Source organism: Drosophila obscura, unplaced genomic scaffold (assembly GCF_018151105.1).
Source record: "Drosophila obscura isolate BZ-5 IFL unplaced genomic scaffold, ASM1815110v1 contig_186, whole genome shotgun sequence".
Lineage (NCBI taxonomy): Eukaryota > Metazoa > Arthropoda > Insecta > Diptera > Drosophilidae > Drosophila > Drosophila obscura.
In genome coordinates, this window is record NW_024542774.1 from 2,175,180 (window position 1) to 2,186,930 (window position 11,751).

The following is an 11,751-nucleotide window of genomic DNA, read 5'->3' on the forward strand; positions in this document are numbered from 1 at the left end:
CTGTGCTCCGATGCCACTAGAATTCAGTGTCCTTGTACTTGCGTATGAGCTGCTGCTTCAGCTTCAGTTGATTCCGCAGCAGTTCGAGGCGTTGCAACTGCTCGTCCTTGTTGTAGTCGATGCCGGGCAGCTGCCTGATTTGCTCGCGCGCTGACTCGAAGCGCTTCTGCAGTTCGAAGATCTGCAGGGATTCAAGGATTGAGTTGAACGCTCACATCGACACATCATCTATTCTATGGGCTATTCTCACCTTGTGGTTGCAGTCCTGAGACTCGCGCAGCTTCACAGCGTTTTCAAGTGGATCCTTTTCCACGCTGAAAGAGATAACAGCGTATTATGTAAGACATTCGAGTGAATTGCGCCTTTCAAATATTTTTTAGATATATGTACTGCTTGACATTTTGGCCATTGCCACCGCACACTTGTGGGCCACATAACCTGAACCCACCAGCGCACAACGTCGTAGATTATTGGCAGAATTTCAATGTCCAGTTGGTCCACCGTCAGCTGGGTGCCGACGCCGTTGGAGGTCTGCGTCTCCTGGGATATGGTCGGCTCGAAGGGAGAGTTGGAGGTTTGCACCAGACCGTCGGCTGTAATGATGGGTTTTCGGTCCTCGATTTGATTGTTTGGCGACAATTCCATTATAAATAAAAAAGAAGAAAATTCGATGCCAGCCAGTGTGACCGTGACGATAACGATAAAAAATACCATCCGGCCAAAATCCGGTGATCAAACGAGACTTAACCCACTTAACACCCCTATATTTAAAAAGTTGAGCACCCTTTGGTAAACCGCGGAAAATTATATTGATTGTGAAGGCTCCTTGTAGCTCCATCCTCCTCTTTACTTACAAATCAAAAATGACCACCGACATCTTTTACCTGTAATGCGTAAAATATGCTAAAGTTACATCAATTTCGTGGAAATATTAATATAAAATATTATTATTAATAAATTTTGGCATCAAGCAATACCATAAAGTATTTTAAAAACCATAAGCGGTCGTGCTGATACCGTTTGATCCTCAGAAATATACCAGAATATACCTTATAGCACTAACCATACAGTATACTGAATACTTTTTAAATATAGGGGTGTGAAGTGGGTTAAGTCTCGTTTGATCACCGGCACTAACCATACAGTATACAGTATACTGTATGCTAAAGTTACATAAATTTCGTGGAAATATTAAAATAAAATATTATTATTAATAAATTTTGGCATCAAGCAATACCATAAAGTATTTTAAAAACCATAAGCGGTCGTGCTGATACCGTTTGATCCTCAGAAATATACCAGAATATACCTTATAGTTTTCAAAACATACCGTAAATATACCGAGATAAAAACGAACTTAACCCACTGAACCCCCCTCTATTTAAACATGTGAACACTTTGAGTTCAAACGCAGAAAATAGAACTGTTTGTAAATGTTCTTTGTAGATGCTTTTAACCTAAAAAAACAAATTACAAATATCCAGAAAAGTTTTATTTAAAAATTCACCCTAAACGGTCAGGTCACCCTGGTCAGATTTTCAGACCAGTGCTGTAAAACCTCGTAGTGCCGCATGCAATGCTAACTGGGCGCCAGATTTAAAATTTAAATCAAGTCGCAAAGATGTTAATTAGTTGATTGTCTGGAATTAGACCGCTCTTTCTATCAACTCTGTCTAATTTCTTTGCTAATTTGCAGACTCGTAGCTCCATTCACTTCATATTACGCCTTATAAACCTTTTACTGCCCCAGGGAATTGATCAATGGCCATAAAAAGTATTTTTGTGCCAAATGTTGCTAACTTTTATAAATTAACAGCTGCGAATTTGGCGACGCTAATTGAGGCCCGAAAACCCATGAAGACAATAGGAATCCTAAACTGTTCTTTTCCACCGAATGAATGATGAAAACGTGCAACAAATTCTCCAGATCGGATATGTTTCCAATGGAATATTTGCCGGTCATTCCATTGAAGCGAATTGCGACATTGACTTTTCATGTGCAAAATAAATTCATTTCACTTGAACCTTGTTATTGATGGCAATTTAAGATCAATTGAGACATATTTAATTCGTCTTCCCGAAGCCACAATTGAAGATAACTGTGAAACAAAATCGAAAGATTGATGATACATTTGGGATTTCGAAGTTCGGCTATTAGTATTTCCTTTGACTATTTAACGCCTTAATTATCAACATTAGTACATATGGATATGGATGGAATGGCTTCGGAGTAGGGTATTTTCGATTTTTAACAGCATTTTGTTCCTCAGATACATATAGCTCGATTGCGATTGATATTCATTTGAAATGCGCTGCATTCGTATTTCAGATTTCTCCATTTATTGCTGCTAAATGTGGTACAGTTGATGTGATATGTGCTTTACAGGTCTCACTGGCACTCGTGGACTCGTGGGATCGCTGGTGCTTGGCTTGCACTCGCTGCTTGCTGCTTGCTGGTTTTTATTCGTTCACTGTCAGATGGCTGACATTATTTAGCAGTTGTTTACTCGTGAATCGCTTTTTCTTTACTGATAGCAGAGTGCACTCCCTGTGGCAGATACTGCAGCCCTTTGTTCGTTTTTTCTTCTTCTCAGATTTCCCAGCGTTTTAGACTCGAGAGACTCTCAACTCGACTTGACTCAACGATTCAGTAAATTTTCAAATATGTGTGACGATTATCTGTACTTTTGTCACTGTCAGATATGCGACATTCTAATTAAAGCTGACTTTTGAGTATGGCTTCTTCCTTGGAAAAATTGGTATTTGGGTATTTGCTTATACTTTGACTTTGACACTGTCAGAAGGCTGACATTCTACAGCAGCTATGGTACTCGGGGATTGTGTTTCTCAAACTCAGACTCAAAATCCAATACGAATTGATAGTCGATAGATGCACACTTTTGGCCTTTGGCTGATGATAAATTGATATCTGGATCGGATGGGGATCGGCTGCGGAGCAACGTCGGACAGAACTATTACGGGCGAGTTTCGAACGTATTCTGTTCAGCGCTGGCTGTGCGACAGGGCTGCGAAGTTAAGTGGCTCGAGTCGAGTGGTATTGCTGTTTGCTGCGAGCTTAGTCGCTCGGGAATTCGTGGTCTGGTCTGGGCTCCGGGCTCAGGCAAGGTACGGGGTGTGGTATGGCTGTTATCGCCACTCGTGTATTTGTATGGCGAGGGGTGTTATATATTAGCTCTTAGAGTCGGATTTTATTGGAGCCTAATTTCTGTGGCTTTTTGCGATGTTTGGTGGCTGGTGGCGAACAGGTTTTCGATGCGATCGAAATGTTAATTATTCACAAATGTTCAGATTTCATTAGGCGAATTAACAGCGCGAAAAAGAGTTTGTTTGTTCGGCGCAGGGGTTTTGGGATCGATTCGATGTCTCTTGACTTTTCTTGATTTGCACTATTTACGACGGCTCGATTTTCTATATTTTTTTTTTCGGTGGCTACTGTGATAAGGCTTGGGCGATAGCGATTGCGAGTTCGGTTCAATGATAATTTGTTTGCCAATTCGATGGGACGCGTCACTTTTTTGCGGACGGTTCTTTAGGAGTCTGGATCCTGGGCGTTCCCTATAGGAGCACTTTTAGTCCGACGAAGCGAGGCTTCGAAAAGCCCAAAGAGACGGGCATTTTGTGCGGAGAACCTTGGTCGAGCGGGCAGCCAACACGGACACGAGGTTAAAATATCAATGAGTTGTGAGAATTTCTGCCGTTAGCGGGAAACTACAGACACAGTTTCGGAATCAGCAAAGCCCCAATCAAGCCGAGTGGCCGACGGCACAGATACACATACACTTGTGGACGGTACTCCGAGAGCAGAGGCAAAAACGGCACCGATGATGCTCGCGACCAGCGGAGACGGAGATGATGGAGACGACGACGACGACGGCAACAACGGCAACGGCAATGGATGTGAGTGCGAGTGCGACTTGCGATTACGGAGGCGGAACGGGAACAACTACAGACACAGACGCACTTTTGGAATCATCCAGCTACCCAGAGTCGTCCAGAGATCCCAGCAAATTGATGTACGTGGATGCTGCTGCTGCTGCTGAGGCTGCTATCACTCTAATTGATTGTGGCAACAACAAAGTTATATACGCACACACACACAATCATTCAATTGAAAGGGCTGTGTTGTGTTTTGCTGTGCCTCTGTGTGAATGGGTGGGAGGGAGAGATGCACTTGTTGCTGTTGCTTCAGCTGCTGCTGCTTTGCTTCTTTCTTCTCTGCTTCTCCCCAGCTGTTTTGCACGTTTTGTATCGCTGCCTCTTGCTGCTGCGTCTCCCTGTGAATGCCAACGACGACGATGGAGATACAATAACAAGTCAATTAATACGAGTGGACAGCGCACTATATAGCAATTTTCCTCGATTTATGTTGATTGGGCGTTGTTGTATCTGCAATTGGACTCAATTCAGGCTCGTTTCTGCAAATGTGTGCGCTGCTGGGACTTTCGATTCAATTTTCGGCTGGCTCGCTGCTTTTTTGCTGCGCGCGTCGATGACGTATTTATTTCGCGAATATACGAACACGCACGCACAAGCTGTGAAAACTTGAACGTTGGTCGGTTGGTCCGGAGGGGAGGTGTGGTGTGGTGTGGGTGGCGCTGACCGCTTATTGAGCTTTTCCGCTTTCGATAGACAAGAGGCGTCGACGTTTTAATATTTTGGTTTTGCTTTGACTGGATGGGATTATTTGACTCTGTTCAAGATTGGTTATTACACTCCGCACAAAGTGGAAAACGTGTGTCGCCGATGGAAGCTAAATTTGTACTCTTTGGTGGTACTGATTTGGGGAGCGAGCTTCAAACGCTAATATTAACACTAGCCACAGACCCTCTCCGGCTCTCTGCCGCTCTCTCGGGCTCCACTCATTTGTGGGGGCCGTTCCAAGGCACGGGCCAGCCAGTGCTCTTTATGCCCACCCCCTATCTGTAAATGTGTGTTGTGTTCGTGTGCGTGATAATGCCAGTTTGGAATGCAACAAAAACACGCACTTTCTACGACGACCTATCGCTGCCATCAATACAGTTACTTCCAAAAATTGTATGTGCTATCTGGGGGACTGACAACAACAAGGAACTTTGATTATCAACAAGAACAGCTGTTTGCATTAGTCGCAGTCCTAAAGAAGGAGACTGACAGAGAGAGACGAGTGCACCTGCTTGTGTGTGTGGGCGGGCTGGGTTCTCTTCAGAGTGGGTCAATTATGATCTTAGGGTGAACCTTATTATTTATTATATGCAATATCCAACAAGTAAATGACACTTTTTTTTTAGTTTTCATTCATGATAATTTCATTCCATCCATATCCATATGTACTAATGTTGATAATTAAGGCGTTAATTAATCAAAGGAAATACTAATAGCCGAACTCGAAATCCCAAATGTATCATATCTTTCGATTTTGTTTCACAGTTATCTTCAATTGTGGCTTCGGGAAGACGAATTAAATATGTCTCAATTGATCTTAAATTGCCATCAATAACAAGGTTCAAGTGAAATGAATTTATTTTGCACATGAAAAGTCAATGTCGCAATTCGCTTCAATGGAATGACCGGCAAATATTCCATTGGAAACATATCCGATTGGAGATTTGTTGCACGTTTTCATCATTCATTTGGCGGAAAAGAACAGTTTAGGATTCCTATTGTCTTCATGGGTTTTCGGGCCTCAATTAGCGTCGCCAAATTCGCAGCTGTTAATTTATAAAAGTTAGCAACATTTGGCACAAAAATACTTTTATGGCCATTGATCAATTCCTGGGGCAGTAAAAGGTTTATAAGGCGTAATATGAAGTGAATGGAGCTACGAGTCTGCAAATTAGCAAAGAAATTAGACAGAGTTGATAGAAAGAGCGGTCTAATTCCAGACAATCAACTAATTAACATCTTTGCGACTTGATTTAAATTTTAAATCTGGCGCCCAGTTAGCATTGCATGCGGCACTACGAGGTTTTACAACACTGGTCTGAAAATCTGACCAGGGTGACCTGACCGCTTAGTGAATTTTTAAATAAAACTTTTCTGGATATTTGTAATTTGTTAGGTTAAAAGCATCTACAAAGAACATTTACAAACAGTTCTATTTTGCGTTTGAACTCAAAGTGTTCACATGTTTAAATAGAGGGGGTTAGTGGGTTAAGTTCGTTTTTATCTGTATATTTACGGTATGTTTTGAAAACTATAAGGTATATTCTGGTATATTTCTGAGGATCAAACAGTTCAGCACGACCGCTTATGGTTTTTAAAATACTTTATGGTATTTTGATGCCAAAATTTATTAATAATAATATTTTATTTTAATATTTCCACGAAATTTATGTAACTTTAGCATACAGTATACTGTATGGTTAGTGCCGGTGATCAAACGAGACTTAACCCACTTCACACCCCTATATTTAAAAAGTATTCAGTATACTGTATGGTTAGTGCTATAAGGTATATTCTGGTATATTTCTGAGGATCAAACGGTATCAGCACGACCGCTTATGGTTTTTAAAATACTTTATGGTATTGCTTGATGCCAAAATGTATTAATAATAATATTTTATTTTAATATTTCCACGAAATTTATGTAACTTTAGCATACAGTATACTGTATACTGTATGGTTAGTGGTGCCGGTGATCAAACGAGACTTAACCCACTTAACACCCCTATATTTAAAAAGTTGAGCACCCTTTGTTAAACCGCGGAAAATTATATTGATTGTGAAGGCTCCTTGTAGCTCCATCCTCCTCTTTACTTACAAATCAAAAATGACCACCGACATCTTTCACCTGTAATGCGTAAAATATGCTAAGGTTACATAAATTTCGTGGAAATATTAAAATAAAATATTATTATTAATACATTTTGGCATCAAGCAATACCATAAAGTATTTTAAAAACCATAAGCGGTCGTGCTGATACCGTTTGATCCTCAGAAATATACCAGAATATACCTTATAGCACTAACCATACAGTATACTGAATACTTTTTAAATATAGGGGTGTGAAGTGGGTTAAGTCTCGTTTGATCACCGGCACTAACCATACAGTATACAGTATACTGTATGCTAAAGTTACATAAATTTCGTGGAAATATTAAAATAAAATATTATTATTAATAAATTTTGGCATCAAGCAATACCATAAAGTATTTTAAAAACCATAAGCGGTAGTGCTGATACTGTTTGATCCTCAGAAATATACCAGAATATACCTTATAGTTTTCAAAACATACCGTAAATATACCGAGATAAAAACGAACTTAACCCACTGAACCCCCCTCTATTTAAACATGTGAACACTTTGAGTTCAAACGCAGAAAATAGAACTGTTTGTAAATGTTCTTTGTAGATGCTTTTAACCTAAAAAAACAAATTACAAATATCCAGAAAAGTTTTATTTAAAAATTCACCCTAAACGGTCAGGTCACCCTGGTCAGATTTTCAGACCAGTGTTGTAAAACCTCGTAGTGCCGCATGCTTTGCTAACTGGGCGCCAGATTTAAAATTTAAATCAAGTCGCAAAGATGTTAATTAGTTGATTGTATGGAATTAGACCGCTCTTTCTATCAACTCTGTCTAATTTCTTTGCTAATTTGCAGACTCATAGCTCCATTCACTTCATATTACGCCTTATAAACCTTTTACTGCCCCAGGGAATTGATCAATGGCCATAAAAAGTATTTTTGTGCCAAATGTTGCTAACTTTTATAAATTAACAGCTGCGAATTTGGCGACGCTAATTGAGGCCCGAAAACCCATGAAGACAATAGGAATCCTAAACTGTTCTTTTCCGCCAAATGAATGATGAAAACGTGCAACAAATTCTCCAGATCGGATATGTTTCCAATGGAATATTTGCCGGTCATTCCATTGAAGCGAATTGCGACATTGACTTTTCATGTGCAAAATAAATTCATTTCACTTGAACCTTGTTATTGATGGCAATTTAAAATCAATTGAGACATATTTAATTCGTCTTCCCGAAGCCACAATTGAAGATAACTGTGAAACAAAATCGAAAGATTGATGATACATTTGGGCATTTCGAAGTTCGGCTATTAGTATTTCCTTTGACTAATTAACGCCTTAATTATCAACATTAGTACATATGGATATGGATGGAATGAAATTATCATGAATGAAAAACTAAAAAAAAAGTGTCATTTACCGTTGTTGGATATTGCATATAATAAATAATAAGGTTCACCCTGAAGATCATAATTGACCCACTCTGAAGAGAACCCAGCCCGCCCACACACACAAGCAGGTGCACTCTGTCTCTCTCTCTCTCTCTCTGTCAGTCTCCTTCTCTTAGGACTGCGACTAATGCAAACAGCTGTTCTTGTTGATAATCAAAGTTCCTTGTTGTTGTCAGTCCCCCAGATAGCACATACAATTTTTGGAAGTAACTGTAAATCGATGGCAGCGATGGGTCGTCGTAGAAAAGTGCGTGTTTTTGTTGCATTCCAAACTGGCATTATCACGCACACGAACACAACACACATTTACAGATAGGGGGCTTCGGGCAGACATAAAGAGCACTGGCTGGCCCGTGCTCTTTGGAACGGCCCCCACAAATGAGTGGAGCCCGAGAGAGCGGCAGAGAGCCGGAGAGGGTCTGTGGCTAGTGTTAATATTAGCGTTTGAAGCTCGCTCCCCAAATCAGTACCACCAAAGAGTACAAATTTAGCTTCCATCGGCGACACACGTTTTCCACTTTGTGCGGAGTGTAATAACCAATCTTGAACAGAGTCAAATAATCCCATCCAGTCAAAGCAAAACCAAAATATTAAAACGTCGACGCCTCTTGTCTATCGAAAGCGGAAAAGCTCAATAAGCGGTCAGCGCCACCCACACCACACCACACCTCCCCTCCGGACCAACCGACCAACGTTCAAGTTTTCACAGCTTGTGCGTGCGTGTTCGTATATTCGCGAAATAAATACGTCATCGACGCGCGCAGCAAAAAAGCAGCGAGCCAGCCGAAAATTGAATCGAAAGTCCCAGCAGCGCACACATTTGCAGAAACGAGCCTGAATTGAGTCCAATTGCAGATACAACAACGCCCAATCAACATAAATCGAGGAAAATTGCTATACAGTGCGCTGTCCACTCGTATTAATTGACTTGTTATTGTATCTCCATCGTCGTCGTCGTCGTCGTCGTTGGCATTCACAGGGAGACGCAGCAGCAAGAGGCAGCGATACAAAACGTGCAAAACAGCTGGGGAGAAGCAGAGAAGAAAGAAGCAAAGCAGCAGCAGCTGAAGCAACAGCAACAAGTGCATCTCTCCCTCCCACCCATTCACACAGAGGCACAGCAAAACACAACACAAGCCCTTTCAATTGAATGATTGTGTGTGTGTGCGTATATAACTTTGTTGTTGCCACAATCAATTAGAGTGATAGCAGCCTCAGCAGCAGCAGCAGCATCCACATACATCAATTTGCTGGGATCTCTGGACGACTCTGGGTAGCTGGATGATTCCAAAAGTGCGTCTGTGTCTGTAGTTGTTCCCGTTCCGCCTCCGTAATCGCAAGTCGCACTCGCACTCACATCCATTGCCGTTGCCGTTGTTGCCGTCGTCGTCGTCGTCGTCTCCATCATCTCCGTCTCCGCTGGTCGCGAGCATCATCGGTGCCGTTTTTGCCTCTGCTCTCGGAGTACCGTCCACAAGTGTATGTGTATCTGTGCCGTCGGCCACTCGGCTTGATTGGGGCTTTGCTGATTCCGAAACTGTGTCTGTAGTTTCCCGCTAACGGCAGAAATTCTCACAACTCATTGATATTTTAACCTCGTGTCCGTGTTGGCTGCCCGCTCGACCAAGGTTCTCCGCACAAAATGCCCGTCTCTTTGGGCTTTTCGAAGCCTCGCTTCGTCGGACTAAAAGTGCTCCTATAGGGAACGCCCAGGATCCAGACTCCTAAAGAACCGTCCGCAAAAAAGTGACGCGTCCCATCGAATTGGCAAACAAATTATCATTGAACCGAACTCGCAATCGCTATCGCCCAAGCCTTATCACAGTAGCCACCGAAAAAAAAAATATAGAAAATCGAGCCGTCGTAAATAGTGCAAATCAAGAAAAGTCAAGAGACATCGAATCGATCCCAAAACCCCTGCGCCGAACAAACAAACTCTTTTTCGCGCTGTTAATTCGCCTAATGAAATCTGAACATTTGTGAATAATTAACATTTCGATCGCATCGAAAACCTGTTCGCCACCAGCCACCAGCCACCAAACATCGCAAAAAGCCACAGAAATTAGGCTCCAATAAAATCCGACTCTAAGAGCTAATATATAACACCCCTCGCCATACAAATACACGAGTGGCGATAACAGCCATACCACACCCCGTACCTTGCCTGAGCCCGGAGCCCAGACCAGACCACGAATTCCCGAGCGACTAAGCTCGCAGCAAACAGCAATACCACTCGACTCGAGCCACTTAACTTCGCAGCCCTGTCGCACAGCCAGCGCTGAACAGAGTACGTTCGAAACTCGCCCGTAATAGTTCTGTCCGACGTTGCTCCGCAGCCGATCCCCATCCGATCCAGATATCAATTTATCATCAGCCAAAGGCCAAAAGTGTGCATCTATCGACTATCAATTCGTATTGGATTTTGAGTCTGAGTTTGAGAAACACAATCCCCGAGTACCATAGCTGCTGTAGAATGTCAGCCTTCTGACAGTGTCAAAGTCAAAGTATAAGCAAATACCCAAATACCAATTTTTTCCAAGGAAGAAGCCATACTCAAAAGTCAGCGTTAATTAGAATGTCGCATATCTGACAGTGACAAAAGTACAGATAATCGTCACACATATTTTGAAAATTTACTGAATCGTTGAGTCAAGTCGAGTTGAGAGTCTCTCGAGTCTAAAACGCTGGGAAATCTGAGAAGAAGAGAAAAACGAACAAAGGCTGCAGTATCTGCCACAGGGAGTGCACTCTGCTATCAGTAAAGAAAAAGCGATTCACGAGTAAACAACTGCTAAATAATGTCAGCCATCTGACAGTGAACGAATAAAAACCAGCAAGCAGCAAGCAGCGAGTGCAAGCCAAGCACCAGCGATCCCACGAGTCCAAAGCACATATCACATCAACTGTACCACATTTAGCAGCAATAAATGGAGAAATCTGAAATACGAATGCAGCGCATTTCAAATGAATATCAATCGCAATCGAGCTATATGTATCTGAGGAACAAAATGCTGTTAAAAATCGAAAATACCCTACTCCGAAGCCATCGTCAGCGTGAGACCACCGGAATTAAGAAACTGTACAATTCGTTTTTCGTATTGTTTTAACTTGGCTCGGTCCCCCACCCCTCCCAAGGCCCCAAGAACACACGCACAACGCAACTATTCAAATTCCACACAAAATTGTGAAAAAAACCATAGAAAAAGTTACAAACAAAAAAAAAATACAAAACAAAACAAAAAAAGGAGCAGATACGTATAGAAATAAATAGTGAATAATAAATATAAACTATATGGATATTATTTGGTTGTTAGTCGAACTCACGCGGAGTGCAAATTTGTTAAACGGAATCCAAAATCCGATATTCGATATCCAAAATCCAGAGTGCTGTGCGCATAACGGTGTAGTGTCATTAAAGACCATTTTGAACAGATCCAAAATGTTAACCTAAGCAAAATCCAATCCCAATTAAGCCATCTCAATAAAACAAAACAAAAACCCACACATTTTATTTCTACTTCGAATATTCTACTATTGCTATTATTACTC

General features: G+C 41.6%; 2 protein-coding genes across 2 annotated transcripts; one reads left to right on the plus strand and one right to left on the minus strand.

The window, feature by feature from the left end:
* Window positions 1-16: 16 nt before the first annotated feature.
* On the minus strand, window positions 17-715 carry LOC111080445 (mediator of RNA polymerase II transcription subunit 9). The gene is made up of 3 exons (XM_022376069.2): window positions 449-715; window positions 251-314; window positions 17-181 (listed from the first exon to the last, which is right to left on the minus strand). Exons 1-3 carry the CDS (start codon window positions 712-714, stop codon window positions 17-19), a joined length of 495 nt encoding a protein of 164 aa, XP_022231761.1. The 5' UTR covers window position 715.
* A 10,377-nt stretch (window positions 716-11,092) lies between these two features.
* LOC111080441 lies at window positions 11,093-11,689 on the plus strand. Its single transcript, XM_041592835.1, has one exon. It carries the CDS (start codon window positions 11,130-11,132, stop codon window positions 11,307-11,309), a length of 180 nt encoding a protein of 59 aa, XP_041448769.1. The 5' UTR covers window positions 11,093-11,129; the 3' UTR covers window positions 11,310-11,689.
* Window positions 11,690-11,751: the final 62 nt, after the last annotated feature.